This window comes from Cervus canadensis, chromosome 3 (genome assembly GCF_019320065.1).
Source record: "Cervus canadensis isolate Bull #8, Minnesota chromosome 3, ASM1932006v1, whole genome shotgun sequence".
Classification (NCBI taxonomy): Eukaryota; Metazoa; Chordata; class Mammalia; order Artiodactyla; family Cervidae; genus Cervus; species Cervus canadensis.
Window position 1 is genome coordinate 88,000,197 of NC_057388.1, and position 19,859 is coordinate 88,020,055.

Here is a 19,859-nt window from a genome sequence, read left to right on the forward strand (position 1 = left end):
TTGTGTCCTCCCCACAAATTCACATGTTAAAGTCCTAACTGCCAGTACCTCTGAATGTGACCTTATTTAGAAATACGGTCTTCACAGATGTAACTAGTTAAGATGGGGTCATTAGGGTGGGTGCAAATCCAGTATGACTGGTGTCCTTATAAAAAAAAGGGAATTGGAACACAGAGACATGGACACAAGGAGACGAACATGTGAAGATGAAGGCAGAGATCATGGTGATGCTTCTTCAAGCCAAGGAACACTAAAGATAAGGCTAAGAATACAAAGAAGTTGAGCAACTTGTTCAGATTCCAAAGGTTGGCAAGTTGCTCAGTTTGCTTCTTTGCAAATGCGGCATGTAAAGATTATGCCCACCTACCTCATGGTGGCGGGTGTGACGATTAAATGCAATAATGTATGAAAAGTGCTTAGTGATGTCCTGCATGTCTTGGGGGTTCATAGCATTACCTGGTTGTGGCAAAGAATCCACTTGCCAATGCAGGAAACGTAAGAGACTCAGGTTCAATCCCTGGGTCAGGAAGGTCCCCTGGAGGAGGGTATGGCAACCCACCTCAGTATTCTTGCCTGGAGAATCCCATGGACAGAGGAACCTGGCAGGTTATGGTCCGTAGGGCTTCAAAGAGTCGGATCTGACTGAAGAGCCTTGCACACACATGAGCTCCTCCACCCAGCCCAGCATGCGGTTTGCCCTCCCCAGAACACCACGTCTCTTTCCAATAGGACCTTCGCTCACCAGGCTGGTGGGGCTTCTCCTGGTTCTTCCCCATCGCTTGGGATGGGCTGTCCCTCTGCAAGAGGCCCGCCATTTACTCTCTCCTGACCCCTGTGACCCTGAACTACGATGAGGAGGCCGGACTGAGCACACTTGCTCTCTGGATGGCCAAGTTCCAGATGGACCCAGGATCCTCGGGCTCACTGCCCTCTTGCACAGTCCTTTTGGGCATCCCTGTGACCTGTTACTGCCATCAGAGCCTTTTCAGTGTGTGGAGGGGTGATGAGGAAGCCCCCGTAAGCTCTTTTCTACCTGAGCAGATGCCTCTTTCTTGTTCCTGTCCTGGGAGTCACTGGTGGGCCTGGACAAGCTGTCAGGCCGTGTCGGCTTCCCTGCAGCTTTGGAAGTGCTGCTCTGGAAGAAAGGGAGGAGGATAGGCTGGAAGAAGTAGGGGAGACCGGTCCGCAGACTGACACAGATCAGCAGAGACCCCTGGCTCCTGCATGCCCACCAGTGTCCTTATGCGCCCAGTCTGCCTGGCACAGGGTCCTGGGTGGGCATCAGAGTGCCAGCTGGCTCCCGACTTGGAAAACTGTGAAACACTGAGATTCCAGGATGCCTGGTAAGGTACCAGATGCCTGGTAAGAACTCCCTCTGGACACCTCTCCAGTGAGGCCTAGCCCACTCCCCTTCTCTGGGAGGAGTGGTCCTGCCCTAGGAGACCTCCCCCACTCTGGAGTCCTTCAGCCTTCAGGGCTCTCTGCTTTCTTGACTTTCTGCCCGCAGCATCAGAGGCCATAGAAGCAGCAGACCAGCCTGGGGGTTCCCCATCTGGGCCCCCAGGCCTGATTCCTACATGGCAGTAGCTCTGGCCCAAGGGTACCTGGCTGGGAAGAACCAAACACCTGTACCCAAGCTCTGTTGGTTCCCGGCCCCTCAGGAGCTTCTTGCCCTGCCTTCACTACACACGTGATGTGCTCGTGCCACGACCCCCAGCCAGCCCACCCCTTAGGAGGCCAGAGGGACAGCCCGGACATCCCCTTCCCGCGATGAAGTGCCGAGAGGCGACGTGGGACAAATATCCTGCCCCTGCCCCCTCCCATAGTCTCACACACCAGCTCCTCCGGATCAGAGAGTGCCTCCTCTGGACTCCCAGAGCCGTCCTGGCTGTCCCTTCCCATCCAGGGTGGCTCTGGCCTCATTCCACCACCCTGAGGTCCAGATGTGAGCTGAGAAGAGGCCCCCCCTTGGGCTGACGCTGCCATCCTGGACACAGCTGAGCACCCCACCCCCCAACTTAGAGGGACAATAGTCCCAGCCACAAAGGGGGTCCTGAGCCCTGGTTATAAGCTTCAGGGACTTGAGATGAACCTGGCTGAGAAGCCACGGGGCCTCCTGCTTCCCGCATTGATGATGGGTGGTCCTCATGCATCTAGATGGGAACCCTCTCTCTGGTGGGGACACCTATGAAATCTAGGCTTCGGCCAAGTCTGCTTGGGACAAGCAGGAACACTGAAGTCTACAGCTGGTTCCTGTGGGACTGGGGTGGCCTCCATACACACAAAGCAGGGACTCAGCCATTCCCACTGCCAGAGCCCTGGAAGCCTGCGGTTTCCAGGTTGGACTTCCTTCTCTTTCTTTTCCACCTTGTCCAAGAGCTGCATGCTCTAAAGTGAGTCCTTCAGACCGGCAGGAAGGATGGAGTCCCTGGCCCCTTCTTGGACACAGCCCAGGAGAGGGGAGGGAAGTGGTTTGAGCAAAGCACTGAACTAAGCAGATTATAGGAGTGTCTGAATCAGACCAAGGGCAGATGGGAGGAAGGGGTGCGAGGATGAGGATCTGGGCAAAAGGCATCCTCATGTCTCAGTGGGGCACATGATACAAGGCGGGGGACAGTTGGCAGAAGGACCAATGACGACTGCACCAAGAGGCAGGGCAGGGGGCAGGCGGCGTGGGGTGGAGGAGGACACTAAGACACCGAGCTGAGCTAGGAGCAAATTGCTGGGACATTTATTTACAGTGGATGGGGAGAAACTCAAGCAATAGTGAAATCTCGGGATCTGAGAGTTGAAGTGAGAAAGAGATGCAGAGATTGGAGTTTCTGAGGCATACCTGAGGATTTCAGGGACTCCTGGAACTGTGGGTTCAAGGTCCAGAGCAGAATCCATGGGCAAAGGGTGGGAGCCAGACTGCTGAGGACTAGGGAAAGGAGAAGGGCAGACCATGGAGACAAAGGGAAATAGCATTGGTTCTCTGTGGGCCTGGGGATGGACAAGGGCAGTCGCGGAGCTTCCTGGGACTCAGGCCATTGGAAGAAAGGGTGCAGATTTGGGAGAGGGGGGACGTGAGGTCGAGAGGCATCTGTGTGACAGTGCTGCCCGAGTGGGGGACTTCCAGCTCACCCCTCAGAGTGCTCCGAGGAGGATGGTTTAGTAAGAAAGGGGAAGGAAGCCCCAGTTGTGGCGTCCTGGGCCACAGTGATGCTTTCAGATACAGTATCATGTCCTCTGCAGGCAGGAGCCAGCGTGGCAGCATGAAGCCCTTGGTCAGACCACGTGGCGCCTCTGCTCAGCCTGTGCAGCGACCACGGGGCGCTCTTGGCCCGGGTCTGCTACTGAGGCACTGACTGTCTGTTTGGCTCCACAGAACGGAAGCTCCAGGAGGGCAGGGGAATTTAGACCGAGCTGCCTTTGATCGGCCACTTTCACTTGGCGCAGCTGAAGTTCTCACTGTGACTCTGCGGTTATCGTTCTCACATTACGGGCAGGACTTGGGGGTCCTCGGAGTCTGAGGTTTGCCCAGGATCAGACCATTCCTGAGGGGAGAGCCAGGGTGTGTCTCGGGCCAGCTGGATCCCAGAGCCCAGTGTCTCACCAATAAGTTCCCAGAAATGGGGGTGAATATCTAAGGGCCAGGCCGCCACGGGGAAGCCTGACAGCCCAGACTGAGGGGCCAGGTCTCCTGGAGGCGAGGTGTGGGGGGCGGGTCCCGGGCCTGTGTTGAGGGGACGGGTCTAGAGTCGGGAGGGGGCCTTGTCCGGCTGCCTGCAGGACCTCTAGGTTCTCTCCCCACCACTCACACTGGGCTTTCGGTTCCCTTTGGTGGTGTGGCTCCCCCCACCCCCAACCCCTGCACATATACACACGCACCATGGCTTCAACCGGAATCAGGCCTCTCACCACACCCTCAATCTGATGCCCCAACCAGGGGAAGTGGGGGCAGGGGCTGTCTCACCGTTGGAAATGAGAGGCGTGGACACACATCTCTGCCGAGGCTCCCGGGGCTGTGGAGGCCACGTCTTCTCGTTCCCTGTGTGTCTCGGCCCCACTGCGGGGGAACTTGGAGTGATCACATGGGGTCACTGATGCAGTCTCACTTCCCCTTTGCTTGAGCCTCACCATAAGACAGCATCCAGAAGCAAGGGGACCCTTCAATTTTGGAAAAGCCTGAGAGATGCTCTCTGTCCCCACCCTTTCTTCCTGATGCCGTGTCTCTGGCCCAGAGTGCTTCTTGGTTCAGGGTCTCCTGAACCTGGGGAAGGCAGGACCCAAGGGGTGTGGGCATAGCCCCTGGCCCTGGAGCTTCATGCCAATGCTGCGATCTCAATAGTACCATCACCTCCCCTTTTACCGCAGGAAATGAGATTCACAGGACCTGCCTAAGGTCCCTGAACTTGAACACAGCAGAAGTGGATGCCAGCTCAAGGGCAGTGCCCCTGCTTCTACACACAGCCTCCAGAGGATTCTTTTTTTTAAACTTATTTGGCTGTGCCAGGGCTTAGGTGCAGCAGATGGGATCCACGTCCCTGACCAGGGATTGAACCCAGGCCCCTTGCGTTGGGAGCACACAGCCTTAGCCACTGTACCACCAGGGAAATACCCCAAATGGCTTTAGATAAAGTTCAGAGGCTCTTAGGGTGGGGGTCCTCACCTGAGGACTGGGGATAGTGGTGGGGGCGGGCAGGGTGCAGGATCCTAGTCTTAGTCTCCCTTAGACTGTGGTGGGGGGTGCATTTAGCAATAAAAGAAGACTCTTCTTGACGATCATTCCAGATACATTTTCTAGTCCAACATAGAATACTTCCTATTAAGCACAACTCACCTCCAGTGAAGAAGGTTTGTATTTTGGGGGGAACTATTTTCAATTGAAATAGCAGTTTCACTTTTAAAGAAAGAAATACAGAACGATCTCCCTATCCTCATTTTCTGCATTCACACTTTAAATCTTAAAAATCTTAAATAGTGAAATATTCAGCAGATACAAATAATACAATACTTATATAAAATTATATTTCTATTTTATGTTAGGGCTACAAGAGTGGGGGAGAAGGAGAGAAATGCAAGAGAGGAGAAAAAGGACAACACATAATGAGCAATGATACAGATCAGGGGTGAAGATTAACCCAGGTATTTCTACAGAGATGGAGGCGGGAAGGGAAGGTCAAAGTTCTGATTCATCAACTAACTGCTACCCCTGTGTTTGTTAAAAACATAGGCGCTAAACTTTAAAGGGCAAAGAGTACTTTCTAGAACTTACGTATTTTAGTTTCTACCTAAGATTTAATCGATTGACGTAAATTTCCTTCATATAAAAATGTTTTTTATTAAAAGTTACTATAGAAAATAGGAGATGAAAAGACAGGCGTGGTTCCTGAGTAAGCTGATTCTAGTGGAAATCAGACATTAAACTCCTAGGTGAAAACCAGTGAAGATAAGCCTCAGGGTCTGGGAACCCTACCCAGGAGACAAAGTCAAGGTAAACTTTTCAAAGGAGGTGATGCTGAAACAAAATTTGAAGAGGAGCAGGAGTTCCCAAGCGAAGAATGCTCCAGGGGAGGGAACTGGACAGTGTGAGGGTTGCGACCAGCGAGCAAGGCCTGCCTGTGGAACCAAAAAAACGTTCAGACTGGCAGACGGATGGTCAAGGTAGGGGTACGTGAAGAGGTGGGACAAGAGACCAAGGCGCTGGCCCACAGAGGTCCCCAGGGCGATCAGGGAGGGGGAGCAGGGGCAGGCAGGTGCGAAGGTTAAGGATTGGAAAGAAACAGAGTAGCCTGAGCATCCCTGTCTGTAGGCACCTCGTGGAGCGAGTGTTTGAGTCTGGATGCCAGTGGCTGGGGATTGGGCGGCCCTCGGAAGGGTTCGCGTGCGCGTGGGACGAGGGCCAGGCGCTACTAGTCCCCCCACCGCGCTCGTACGTGGCTCGGTTGACCGCCAGTGTCCGCTCCGATCTAGAGCTCCCGGAGGGACAGGCTAGAAAGTTCCCGGGCCCAGCCGATCACCACGGCAGGGTGGGGTGGGGGGCTGAGGTTGTGGAACGACTCTTGTCGCCTCCAGATTTCTGAAGGAGCCCAGCAGTCCGTCCAGGCCACCGCGCTGGCGCGCGTCTCCGCCAGGCCCTGAGCTGCAGGGGAACCAGCCTGGCCCGAGGCTCAGCCCCGTCCCTCGGTCGCTGCGTCTGCGCGGGGACCCCAGGGTGGCTCTGCGGGGCAGGGCGGGGCGCTGCCGGCGCACCGAGGCTGGGCGGCCGCGGCCCAGGGGCGGGGGCGGGTGATGCGGAAGTGGCGAGCGGGCGGGCGGACCCGCGCGGCTCCAGGACAGCGCGGCTCGGCCCCACCGCCTGGCCGAGGCTCCCGGGCGCAGCCACGCGGGCTCACAGCAGACAGGTAGGTCCCGGCGGCCGCGCGCTCCTCTCCGCGCCCGCGGGGCACCTGCTGGCGGTGGGCTGGGGACTGAAGCGGGGCGGGCGGGCGGGAGGGGTCAGCGTCCGGCTCTTCCAGGTGCCCGAGCTCGGGGTGGGGGAAGCCCAAGGCAGGACGCGCCCCGCCGTGGTGGGGGCCTCCAAGATGCCTCCTATGTCTTGATCAGAGTGGGGTGCCCCGCACCAGCAGCCTTGGTCCAGAAGGCACCCGAGGAGCCCCGAGGCGCGGGCGGCGGAGTCCGCACCGCTGCCAGGGGCGCCAGCTCTCCAGCTTCTCTCCCTTCCTCTCGCCTTCGCGGAGGATGGGCAGCGCCCGGCTGCCATGGGATGGGCAGCGCCCGGCTTGGGCCATGGAGGGAAAGCCCCGATTCCCCCTAGAATTCTGTGCTCTCCGATCCCCCTTCCCCGGGCAGCCCTCCCCTCATCCTTTCCAGAAAGAGAATGCGGTTTAAGAGGTTCATCTCTCCCTGGATCTTAAGGCCAAAGGAAAGAATTCGGGCAGAGAGTGGGTAGGAAGATGGTGTCAGGCGAGGCGCCGGCTGTTCTTTTACTTGCAGCCAAGAAAAGAAGGTGCTGACCCTCCTAAGCGAGAAGTACGGACGTGATACTTCGTAGACTAGTTTCTCTACGGCCTTCCCCCGAACATCAGAAGGAAACAATCGAGAATCTAAAAGTGGAGGGAAAGTGAGACCAGTGTGACCGTGTTGCGGGATAGGAGACGGTGAACACCTGCGCGGCCCGGGCGCGCAGTTGTCTCTCTGGCCCCGGAGGCACCGGATCTGGCTGTGGGGAGCTGGGGCGGAGGGGACTTCCCTGGCTTCGCCGCCACCCTGTGCCCATCAGAGCGGGGATGAGGGCGGTGGCGCCACCACCCTGAGGAGCGGTCTGAGAGGCAGACCCTAAACCAGCGCTCCGGGCCGGGGAGCGGATGGGGGTAGTTCAGTGGGCTGGGCCAAGAGGCGCGGCCAAGCTGCCCCGGGTGGCACCTGCGGGGACGGTCTTGTGAGCAGAGCCGAGATGGGGCTCTCTGCGCGCCCAGAGAAGGGATGAGTGACCAGGACCAGTAAGGACGAGGGAGGGGTCGATGGAGAAAGCTAGAGTCTCCCGGGAGAGAGCAGGGTTATAGGGCTGGGTACTGGGGCTCCAGCAAGTCAAGGGAAGCCTTAGGAAACCACCCTTTTTTTGACCCTGGGGTTTCCCCCACTGCGCCTTGGCCTTACCCCATCATGCCCCCAGAGGAAGCCGAGGGAAGCGTCTTTCTGCCCACATCTGCCGCCCTGGAGTCTCAGCTCGTCTCCCCTGGAGGGGGAGGGGCTTAAGGTCTCGCTGGGCGCAGGGCACCCATGCCTTCTCCAGGAGTTTGGTGTGGAGTTTGCAGGAAACGTCTGAATCAAATTCAGGAGGTGCAAGGGCTTACTGATCGCGCACTACTGGGGGCTGCAGAGCCTCCTCCCCTAGGGGGTCCCTGGTACCCACGGTGTTTAGGCTTTCCTTGTGGCTGGTTCCTGGGACTTCAGGAGTTGTGGGGCCTGTGCACCTCTGGAGATGCTCCTGGGCTGCCCCTTCCCCTATAATAGGGCCTTCCTCAGATCCTCAGCAGGCAACTCCTCCTTTGATGTTTCCATGGAAGCTAATGTATGCTCATCAGGCTTTCCCCCATCTTTCAGGGCTCTAATCCACAAGGCTAGTTTGGGGGCTGCAAACCTGCACAGCTGTTGAGGAGTCAGGGCCGACCCCCTGACCAGCCTGCATTCTGATGGGAAGTCAAGTCCTCCTCCCAGCAGCCACGAGGGGCATGTGTGTGTGTGTGTGTGTGTGTGTGTGTGTGTGTGTGTGTTTGTGTGTGTAGTTGCTCAGTTGTGTCCGACTCTTTGTGACCCCATGGATTGCAGCACACCAGGCTCCTCTGTCCAGGGGATTCTCCAGGCAAGAATACTGGAGTGGGTTGCCATGCCCTCCTCCAGGGGATCTTCCCCACCCAGAGATAGAACCTGGTATTCTAGAACAAAGTATTGCAGGCAGATTCTTTACCTCGTGAGCCACTTTCCTGGCGGGGGAGGGGTATAGGATGGACTTTCTCAGGGCTGCGCTTCTGGGACCCCCTGCGAATCTGAGTGACTGCTTCTATCTGGAGCCTGCTTCTATCTGGAGCGAAGCAGGGATGGAGCGCTAAGGCACTGAAATTCAGAACTCCTGGCATTGGGACAGCTTGCCTCAGGTCTAAGCCCATCTCCAGGCAGGAAGAAGCCTCCTTGGGGAGCTGATGCTGAGCCTGGTCCTGATGCCCCTAGATGCAGGCAGACCTGTGGCTGAAGCTCCCTGTGTGGCATGCTGGGAAGACCCTCTCTTGGCCCTGGCCAGGCTTTTGGTGGGAGGCCCTCTCCCGAGCCCAGCCCTGTGCTGCTAGAAGGGGCTGCACCTTACTGCCAAGAGGTCAGAGTTTGTGTTGTAGAGCAGTGCGGCGGGACTTGCCCTGACTTCCTCCTCGCCCTGGGCAGAGAAATCGACCTTCCTGGCCTCTCAGTTCACCACCTCTGGCACAACTGTAGCCTGGACTATGTGTGAGGGTCATCAGGGAAGCTTGCCTTGCCCTCTGTCAAGAGAACTTTCCTCAGTCCACCTTCTCGCACCCAGAATGGCCCGCTGCTATGACTGTCGCCTGTCTGTTCTAGGACCCAGGCCTTTGGGAGGCGTGGGGATGCTACATACACAAATTGGATGAAGCTCTCCAACGCTGTGAATCACACAATGGCCGATGACTGCCAGCGGGCTTGAGGGTTGGGGGATGGGCTACAGGATGAGAGATGGAGCATTTGGTCGGGGGGACCCAAATGTGATTTTCTCCACATCCCTTCCCTCCCCCAGCTCATAGTGAGTCAGGTTTCCGAGTTGTCCTGTCTGGCCACTTTCGTTTCCCCTAGGGCTGGGTGGAGGCTAGTTCAGAAAGGGGAACCGAGCCACCCATCTTCTGAGACCTGGGGGCAGGGCCGGGTGCTCTCCCACCCTCTCTGTTGCAGCCCAGCACTGAGCACTGCTCTGGGGAGAGGCCCACAGACGAGAATCCTTAGCAGCGTGGAGGTGGCACTTAGCCGCCACAACCCAGAAAGGTGCTGGGCAGGGAATTTCAGGGGACATTCTGAGGCAGGCCTAGATGATGGGGTGTGTGTGTGTGTGTGTGTGTGTGTGTGTCCCAGTGCAGGCCGGGAAGCCCACCAAGACTTATGTACTCCCAGAAGCCTTTGCTCCCAGCAACAGTCCAGCCTGTGGTTGGGTGCCTTTGCTGAAGAGCAAGGATGTAGTCTGTCTCAGGGGAGGCTGTCTTGGTGTTGACTTGAACCCTAGTCTTTCTGCCACACGGGGGTATTTCTCATCCCCACCCCACTGAGTGTTTACATCAGCCACCCAGATACCTCATTTCCTTCAGTCATCCCTTCCCTGACAGGCCTGCCCACCTCAGACCCTCACCTGCCTCACAGGCCTCACAGCTTTCCTCTTGGGTCTGGTCTCACCTTTGAGTCAGAGGAGGATCCTGGGGAGAGCAGGGCTGGTTGGGGTGGCAGTGGGGTGGGGAGGGCGAGGACAGACGCTTCCAACACCTGGCTGGCCTTCCTTAGGTCCTACTTTGGTCCAGTAAATGCAGATGCCCAGGAGGGGCGAGTGGTGAGGAAGAAAGAACGGGAGGCACTCCTGCCCTTGAAGAGGTTGCCCACTGACCTGAAAAGTAAGCAAGATGTCCGGGTCGGGGAGGCAGGGCAGGGTGGAATAAGAGCCCCACTTGTCTCAATGGAGAAGAGTTCAGGGCGGCCCATGGTGCTCTGGAGAGGGAGGTATGAGTGTTGGGGGACACAGCCCGGAGGGCAAGTGTTGGCACCCTTGTTCCAGGAAGCATGACTTCTTAGGAAGACCCCGGCCCACCCCATCCCTATGCCACCGTCGTGGCCACCACTCCCTCTCCGTCACTTGTGGAGCATCTTCTACAGGGGACGGGTGGACCAGAGAGGTGGGAGAGGAGTGTGGTGCATGCGCAGTGTGTGTGCTCTTACACACACAATTGCACGCCCACCTAACTCACATGTGCTCAGAAACCTAGGGCCCGGGGTGGGAGGCAGCCTCAGTTCTCATCGTGGCTCAGCCCTTTGTTCCTTCCTTGCCCATCGACAGAGTCTCCTCTGAGTCTCAGGACGGGGGCTCTGATGGCTCCGTCCCTTCTGTCGCTGACCCTGGGCTCACAGGTGAGGGGCAGGTGCAGGGGAGAAACCACGCAGGAGTGGGGCAGAGTGAGAGCGGGCTCAGGACAGGAAAGAGAAGTTTCAGTCCAGGGTCCGGAGAGGGGCTGGCAGGTGGAGGGGAGGAGGCAGGGATTCCCGGTGGCCAGCTGGCCTCTGACTAGGGAGGCAAGACTGTGGCCCAGGGTGGGGGTGGCGCTGGCTCCCGCGGGGACCGGATCTCTGTGGATCCCACAGCAAACATAAGGCGCTGCCGAACGAATGCATGGTTGGTGGAGGAACCAGAGTCTAGGAAATTGCTGCCTCGAAAAGCAGAAGTCCTAAGTTTGGTGGCCACTGTCCTTGCCAGCAATTCAGGCGGTAGATGGAGTTGGCTCATGGGATTTCTTTCAAGATATCTAGGTTGGGGGAGGATGGGAAGCTTTATCCCTGAGGGAAACCGAGGAAGGAAGGAAGCTCTGAGGTTTGGGTGTGGAAACCCCTCCCTGACTCACAGGTTCTGCCTTGTCTTAGCGGGGTTTCTTGGAAGTTGGTTTGGTGAGGGAGAGGGAGGGGGGACAGGGGAAGCAGGAAGAAAGCTAAGCAAGGATGTGGGCTCAGCTGGAGACTGGCTTCAGCGAGAACCTGTGGGGACCCTGGAGCGCTCATCTGCTCCACCTGAAGCAAGGGGACCGGCCCTTTGTCCCTGTGTGTGTCTCTGACTGTGGGCTGTCCCCCACAGACGGGTGGGGTGGGCCTGGCCCGAGTGGGGCGGCTGAGGGCAGTTCTCTCGTGATGGGCAGCTCCGTGCTGTGCTTGGACTCACAGCAGCTGGGGAATTGCTGCCCCGCCAGGCACAGAACGTCTGGGTGGTACACCCCTACAGCTGTGTACCCCTCCTTCCTTTCCCTCAAACACAAAGCCCAGACGCAGGGATCTTGTGACAGAAAAGCTGATGGTTGGAGAGGAGAACTGACTTAAGCATCTGGACAGGCTGGAGAGACTTGGGCCTCCTGTGCTGGGAGGGAGGGGGAGCCCTACGGGCCACGGCTCGGCCCCCTGATGTGCCCTGACCGCCCCCTGCTCTCTCCGGCAGACGCCTGTGCCATGAACCAGCCGGCCCCCGCCGCCCTGCTTCCGCCCCGCCGCGTGCGGCTGAAGCCCTGGCTGGTGGCCCAGGTCAACAGCTGCCAGTACCCAGGGCTTCAGTGGGTCAATGGGGAAAAGAAATTGTTTTACATCCCCTGGCGCCACGCCACGCGGCACGGCCCCAGCCATGACGGAGATAACACCATCTTCAAGGTAAGCCCTGGGCCCCTGAAGGCCCTTCCCTAGAAGAGGACTCCCCTCTACAGCTCAGACTGGCCACTCTGCCAGCTGCCTTGTGGCCGGCGACCCCAGGCCAGGGCTAAGGGGCTGCAGGCATCACTGCTGGGCAACCTTTCTAACCTGATTCCCGGAGCAAGGTGAGGACTGAGGGGCCCCAGGAGACCTTCGGGTAACTCCTCCTCCTCCTCCTCTTTGTACTTTTTCGTCACACGTGAGTGCCTGCCCAGGATGTACATTTGGTGTACACATGCGCTTAAAGGACAACAGAATTCCCCCATAATCTTAATACTATGAATATTTTTTCGCTTGTATTATCAGTTTTCTCCGTGTGTATATGAAGTGCAAAGATGGAATTGAGCTATAGATTCTATTTTGTAATCTGCATTTTCTACCCAACATCAGGACTGGCTTTTCCACTCCAACAAATGCCACATTCAAATGCCACTGAATGTTCCATCGGAGCAGGGAGCACACTGGTCACCCAGTCCCAGATTTTGGACACCTCAGGTTGCTTTCAGGGTCTCTATGTTGAAGACCACACTCCCATGGACACCCTCTAAACGCTTATCCTTGGCACATCTCAAATGGTTTTCTTTGGGGTTAGTTCCTAGAGTTAAACACTTCTGGGTTGAAGAGATTGCTTATTTTTAAAGTTTTGGCCATGTATTGCTTAGTGTTTGCGCTTAGTGTTTGTCTTTTCAAGGTTCCTTTCAAATCCATTTCTCAGTTTTGAATAAGTAACATGGTCACATACTTCAACATTTAAAGTGTAAATTGCAAAAAGTCTTCCAGATGGGAGACAGTCCCCCAGACTCCCAACCTCCTTCTTTGGGACAGTTTGTATTCTTGGTCTCTTGTTTATCCTTCCTGAGGGATTTTTGTATATATGAAAGCAAATATGTGCCTATCCTTTCCCCTACTTTTGACAAAAATGGTAGATGTTTACATCTTCTTCTGCACCTCATATTTTGAAGATTACGACATGTCAGTACATAAAAAACTTCCTTCTTTTTTTTTCTTGTTGCCCAATATTCCATTTTATGGGTTGGCCATAATTTAACCAGCCCCCATTGATAGACATTTAGATAATTGAGGGTCTTTTTCTTTTAGAAACAGAGCTGCAATGAATAAGCTTATATATGTAAGCTTTTGTGTGGATGCATCTTTATCTGTCGGATAAATTCCCAGAAGTCAAATTACTGAGTTAAAGGATGGAAACATGTGTAATCCGGAGATCAACCAAATTACTCTCCAGAATAACAGTACTGGGAGTTCCCTGGTGATCTAGTGGTTAGGACTTGAACACTTTCATTGCCATGGCCTGATTCAATCCCTGGTCAGAGAGCTGAGGTCCCTTAAGCCACATGGTGAGGCCAAAAAAAAAAAAAAAAAAGCATTATCATAATAATACCAACAGCCAAAGTGTACAGAGTCCACCCCGAGGGGAGACACAGCTCAGAGAGCTTTATGGGCATTAGCCCTGAGTCTTCACCACTGCGAGGCAGTGCCGTGATGGGGAGGCCAGAACAGAGAGAGGCAAAGTGACGCGACCCTGCACACAGGTGGCGGTGGCAGATTCCGATCCAAACCTAGTTCTTCTCCAGACCCCTCTTATCCACCATGTCATCCCATCCTCCTTAGAGATTATACCTGTTTGCCACCTTAAGACCAGTGAATATGATGCCTTTCAGAGCATCTAGATTTCCTTTAGCTTGTTGGAGCCTTAAGAGACTGGCCTCCTAACTCCCACTTTGCAGGTGGGCACTGGGCTTGGCCTGTGTGATGGTCTCATCCATAGCAGTGACTCCCCCTGGCCGGGAGGGGCTGGGCTTCAGTGAGGGGCGAGGTTCTCTCTGGTCGTCTGTCTTGTCTTCCTGCCCTAGGCCTGGGCCAAGGAGACGGGGAAGTACACCGAGGGTGTGGATGAGGCCGATCCGGCCAAGTGGAAGGCCAACCTGCGCTGTGCCCTGAACAAGAGCCGTGACTTCCGCCTCATCTATGACGGGCCCCGGGACATGCCACCTCAGCCCTACAAGATCTACGAGGTCTGCTCCAATGGCCCGGCTCCCGCAGGTATCCAGCCTGGCTGTGTGTGGGCCACCTAGGGGACTATGCACAGAGGCCTGGGGTCCCTCCAGTGTGCAGTGGTTGGGGACGTGCCGCTCGGGCAGAAACCCAGGAGTGGATCACTGGTGAGGCTAGGAGCAGCCTGGCATGGACCAGGCCCCTCCCCACCGGGTTTGATTTCCTCACCCCATCCTGGTTCTTGGCTCCAGTGAATGTAGGTCAGGTGACCCAGGGAGGGGAACGCTGTGGGGTCAGGGGCAGGGTCCCCAGTGATTGCAGGTGGCTGAGCAGCCCTTCCCTCTGTGTTTGGGCAGCTCTAGGCAGGAGAGAAGCCACCTGGAGCCCTGAAGACCTTCCTCCCTCTCCCCCACCGACTCCCTTCTGGTCTTTCATTTCTGTCTCCCGCTGCAGAGTCACAGCCCAGTGAGGATAACGCTGAAGAGGAAGAAGAGGAAGAAGTGAGTTTAGGGGCACACTTGGCAGCCTGCACACGTTGGGCCTCACTAGGCCTGGTTGCTTATCCCACTCCACTGCAGGACTGGGCAGTTCCATTCCTCTGGAGCCTGCTGCTGTTTCTGCAGCCCTTCTCTGGGTTTCATCTCTTGGGATTCTGGGGACAGGAACAAAGTCACCACCTTGAACCTCCCTGGGACTCTGTTGGTAGAAAACATGCTCACGTATGGCCTCAGCCTCAGTGGTTGAGGCTTAGTAGGTATTCCCACCTGCAGAAGCAGAAACTGGGGCACCAAGAGCCTACTGACATGCCTGGGATGGCAGAGCTGGGCCTGAGGGTCTCGCCTCGCCTAAGATGAAGAACAAGGAGTTGCCTTGTGGGTCTCGTTCTTCAGCATCGGATCAGTTTAATAACCTGTCCTCCCTTCTCTCTCTGGCCTCCTCGCTCCTCCTTTGCCTGTGTCTTCTCTTCAGCTCCAGAAGATGTTACCAGGCCTGAGCATCACAGGTGGGGCTGGGAGGTGGTGTGGTTGGGGGTCTAGTATAAGGAGGAGCTGCGGGGACCACAGGTACCTGGGAGGGGGCTGAAGGGAGGCTGGGGGATGGCCCAGGGCTGAAAGTAGGTGAGCCTGGAGGCAGTTCCTAGAAGTGACATTAAAATTTTGTCCACTCCCACCTTCTATAGAAGCAGTGCAGCCCGGCCCTGCCATGGCACCCTATTCTTTACCCAAAGAGGATGTTAAGTGGCCACCCACTCTCCAGCCACCTGTGGTGTTGGCCCCCCCTGCTCCAGGCCCCAATCTTCTGATCCCTGCTCCTGGCAACGCCGCTGACTTTGGGGAGGTGTTTTCTGAGGTCCTGCCGAGCTCGCACCCGCAGCCTGGGCCCCTGTCTACCAGCCTGCCCCCCACAGGCGAACAACTCCTGCCCGACCTGTTGATCAGCCCCCACATGCTGCCTCGTAAGAACCCATGGGAGGAAGGGGAGGGCAGGCAGGGAGGAGCAGTTGGGAGGGTGGAGGATGACGAAGAGAAGAACAAAAATGCCCATACCAGTCCCTGCTTGGCTGGGAGGGAAGTGGGGAGGACTGATGATGGCCTGGCCGCAGGGCAGAGAGGGCAGAGAAGATCAGTGGGCGGCAGAATGGGGAGGCATGGGGCTCATGGGCGGGGCGGGCCTGCCTCTCTGTCCTGCAGTGACCGACCTGGAGATCAAGTTCCAATACCGGGGCCGGCCACCCCGGGCCCTCACCATCAGCAACCCTCAAGGCTGCCGGCTCTTCTACAGCCAACTGGAGGCCACCCAGGAGCAGGTGGAGCTCTTTGGCCCCGTGAGCCTGGAGCAAGTGCGCTTCCCCAGCCCCGAGGACATCCCCAGCGAGAAGCAGCGCTTTTATACCAACCAGCTGCTAGACGTCCTGGACCGTGGGCTCATCCTTCAGCTACAAGGCCAGGATCTGTATGCCATCCGCCTGTGCCAGTGCAAGGTGTTCTGGAGCGGGCCCTGTGCCTCAGCCCATGGCTCACACCCCAACCCCATCCAGCGGGAGGTCAAGACCAAACTCTTCAGCCTGGAGGACTTTCTCAATGGTGAGGGCCCCACCTTGTGTTCCTCTGGGTCTCTTTTTGTCCAGGGGCCTGGTGCCCGCCTCTGACTGGTTTTGATCTCAATGCAGAGCTCATCCTATTCCAGAAGGGCCAGACCAACACCCCACCCCCGTTTGAGATCTTCTTCTGCTTTGGGGAGGAGTGGCCTGACTGCAAACCCCGGGAGAAGAAGCTCATCACTGTACAGGTATACTCTGGTCACCAACCCCCCGAACTCAGCTTTGAATATTGGGGAATCCTGGGCCCTTGCCCCAGGGTGGAGGGGCAGGGCTGTCTGGGTAGTGTGAATTCAGCTGTCAGTTAATTGAGGACCGGCACTGCTCACACATACGCTGCCTTTTCATGAAGAAGCTGGGGCCCCTTCTGGCGGATGTAGACTACCACCTGCCCCCTGGTGGACCCCCTCATGCATAACTCGATCGGACAGCCCTGCCGATCCAGACGGTTCACCCTGTTCTGTCTCCTCTTCACCCGCTTAGGTGGTACCCGTAGCAGCCCGGCTGTTGTTGGAGATGTTCTCGGGGGAGCTTTCTTGGTCAGCTGACAGCATCCGGCTACAGATCTCAAACCCAGACCTCAAAGACCGCATGGTGGAACAGTTCAAGGAGCTCCATCACATCTGGCTGTCCCAGCAGCATCTGCAGCCTGTGGCCCAAACCCCTGCCATGCCCGGCCTCAGTGCTGCACAGGGACCCTGGCCCATGCACCCGGTTGACATGCAGTAAGGAGGCTGCAGGTAGTGACTGGCCCAGGTTTCCTGGGTGGCTGTGCAGAGATGTGGAGGGCGAAAGTTCCTGGGGGCACCTGATGAGCGGCAGGGTCCTATCTTGGGGTCTCCAGAAGTGAATCTGGGTGATGAAGAAGAGGGAAAAGAGGCCCGAGTTCCAGGTTCTCCTCAGAAGCTGAGGGAAGCTGGAAGCCAGTTTTTGCTTTGAGGACTCTGCCTTCCTGCATATGTCTCTCCTGGACTGGCTCTGGGGGAACTCGGCCACCAGCACCAGCGTGGAGGGAAGGAATTCTGCCAACTCAGGGGGCCTAGTTGTACAGAGGGATTTGCCCCAAAGCAGTTCCTTCTTGTGGCTGCCTCATTTCTTCTGGCAAGAAGAGTCAAGTGCTGGGGGTCAGACCTCCCTGGCAGGTTCTCTGCAGGGCATGGGCCTGATTTGGGGGTTCCCTAGCTTTAGCATTGATCCCCTGGGGGAGGAAATGGCAGCCTACTCCAGTATTCTTGCCTGGAAAATCCCATGGACAGAGGAGCCTGCTGGGCTACAGTCCATGGGTTCACAGTTGGACATGACTGAGGGTGCGCGTGCGCGTGTGCACACACACACACACACACACACACTCACAGCTTGAGCCTCATTTCCTCAAAACATCCAGAGACAGATTAAGTATTACACCAGATACTAAGTCTGGCAGCTACCTCCCTTGAGAGACTAAGAACCTGGGATAGAAAGGGGACATTTATGTATTTTTGGATTAATAAATATTAAAAACAGACTCAGTCATTGTTTTTCAGTACCAGTTGCTCCCATGCTGTTTACTGGACCATATTTCTCCTGCCAGCTAGCTCTCTTTACCCCAGCACCTGCCCTCCTGCTCTGGGGCTGTTGACACAGGGAGGGCCTGCCTTCCAGGCTGATGAGTCAGTGGGGCCTTCACAAGCACTCAGCTGGCTGGCTTTGCTTTCCAGGAGGAAGCCGGCTGAAGCAAGGGTGTGGACTTTTAAATATGTGCAGAGTCTAAGATCCTGTCCAAATAAATTTTCCCATAAGAAATGGTGAAAAAGGGCTGGATCTCAACCAAGGACCATTACTATCTGTTATCCTCATGTATATTCATTCATATGCTACTAAATATACTAGGACAATGCATACAAATTGGGAGGTCACTGTTTGAATTTGGCTTATAGATGTAATTTTCTGACCTGAACAATTTTGCTGTTATCTTTTTATTATGGGATATTTTTAACATCTGTGAAAGTAGGGAGAATGGTATAAAATTCCCACATAGTAGCTTCAATAATTATCAATTCATAGTCTTTCTCATCTAAATTATCAACACTACAGTGGATAAGCCTGTGCATATTTATGTCTTTTTATTACTTTTGCCAGTGTATCTTTAGGATGGATCCACAGAAATGGGATTTCTGGGCCAAAGGATAAAAATGTGTCTAATTTTAGATATTGGCAGAATCTAGATAAATCTCTGAGTGTAGCTGTTTCCCCACAATCTCAACAGATTATAATGTCAATTTTTTGGATTTTTGCCAATCTGATAGGTGAGAAATAGTATCTCTACCATCTCTCATTATGAACAAGGATGAGCATCTTCATATGGTTAAGTGGCCTGTGCAGATTTTAGTGATTTTTAAAAAAAATCTTAAAATAGTTTTAGATTTATAGGAAAGTAGCTAATAGAGTGCCTATATAACCCACACCCAGTTTCCCTGACTGTTAACATCTTACACTGTACCTCACATTGCTACGGAACATTTGTCACAACTAATGAAACAAAATGCACACATCATTATTATCTAAATTCCACTCTTTATTCAGATTTCATTAGTTTTTAATCTCATACTTTTTCTGTTCTAGCACCCTATCCAAAGGATCACATTACATTTAGTGATCGTGTCTCCCCAGTCATCACTGATTTAACGGTTTCTCAGACTTCCCTGGTTTTTGATGATTTGGATGGCTTGGAGGGTACATTTTAGAATGTCTCTCAGTTTGGTTTTATCTGATGTCTCTCATGGTTTTTTGCAAGGAAGACACAGAGATGAAGTGCCATTCTCACCAGAGTAGATGAAATAATGAAGTAGGCGATCATCCCTGGACTGACTTCTCCAATACTGCAGGCAGTGCAGTGGCTACTGAGGATCCTCCTTTGGCTTCTACTTGGATTTTGATTTCTTAAATAAAACAAAACTGAAAGCAAAAAACAAAAAACCCCAGCATACCTGGCCATCATTTCCTGTATGGAAACTGTGTTGTAGTAGCCAGTGGTGGATGGAACACTAGCCGCTCTACTCCCGCCCCCTCCCCGCTCTGCTGGCCCCACAATAGCAGATATTGAATATCATTAAGTTCCAGAGTTTAAGCCAGGACAACGCCTTGCCATTCACTGCTCCCTAGCTACTAGGCTCCAGTTCCACTTGGTAGTGGCCTTTGCCCTGGTGGCCTCTGCTAGTGTGCAGGTTGGAATCCACAGAATACTGATGCTTATGATCCCGGGGGTGAATACACCTCTTTAGCATCCAGTAGTTTCCCTCACTTCTTCAAGGCTTCTCCTCCCCAAGTTCATCCTTGTATCCGACATAATACTCCCTTTTAATTCAAGACTCCTTCCTTTTATTCAGCTTTTCACTAGCCTGAAGAACTTCTCAGCCTTTGTCCACTTGGAGAGAATATTGATAGCTTTCCCCCATTTTTGTCAGCGGAGTGTTCTCACAAGGCAACCTTCTCACTTGCTAGTAATACATCTGACCAAAATTTAGCATACCTTGTTGCAAAATCTTGGATATTTAACTTCTCTGGATTTTGGCTTTCATCCTTGTAAAGCGACTTAGTACCAGGGCTACACAAGGTGGACACATACTTTGCATTCATGAGGTGTGGATGCCATCCGAAAGATACCAACTTATTTGCAATACATTCTCAAGTTATTGATCTTTATAGAACAGATACATAAAAATTACAAGTTACATCTCCTTAGTAAAATCTTGCTGGGAATAGGCCCAATGGGTGATTTGTGTTTCACACAATTATGACTAAA

The 19,859-nt window shown here is 54.8% G+C and overlaps 1 protein-coding gene and 1 long non-coding RNA gene across 7 annotated transcripts; one reads left to right on the plus strand and one right to left on the minus strand.

The window, feature by feature from the left end:
* Positions 1-505: 505 nt before the first annotated feature.
* On the minus strand, positions 506-4,043 carry LOC122437944. Its single transcript, XR_006268410.1, has 3 exons — positions 3,956-4,043; positions 2,834-2,920; positions 506-1,135 (listed from the first exon to the last, which is right to left on the minus strand). It is a non-coding gene; the product is annotated as an uncharacterized LOC122437944 (long non-coding RNA).
* A 2,076-nt stretch (positions 4,044-6,119) lies between these two features.
* On the plus strand, positions 6,120-19,859 carry IRF5 (interferon regulatory factor 5). 6 transcript variants are annotated; one of them, XM_043463683.1, is made up of 11 exons: positions 6,368-6,386; positions 10,036-10,142; positions 10,583-10,653; positions 11,723-11,928; positions 13,839-14,028; positions 14,434-14,480; positions 14,950-14,983; positions 15,161-15,436; positions 15,672-16,064; positions 16,151-16,269; positions 16,562-17,582. In XM_043463683.1, the coding sequence occupies exons 4-11, from the start codon at positions 11,734-11,736 to the stop codon at positions 16,805-16,807; spliced, it is 1,500 nt and encodes a 499-aa protein (XP_043319618.1). In that variant the 5' UTR covers positions 6,368-6,386; positions 10,036-10,142; positions 10,583-10,653; positions 11,723-11,733; the 3' UTR covers positions 16,808-17,582. The 6 variants fall into 6 exon arrangements, with proteins under 6 accessions (XP_043319617.1, XP_043319619.1, XP_043319618.1 ...); XM_043463680.1 differs by lacking the exons at positions 6,368-6,386; positions 10,583-10,653 and adding exons at positions 9,509-9,528; positions 18,852-19,859 and having other exon boundaries at positions 16,562-16,818; XM_043463681.1 differs by lacking the exons at positions 6,368-6,386; positions 10,583-10,653 and adding exons at positions 9,509-9,528; positions 18,856-19,859 and having other exon boundaries at positions 16,562-16,818.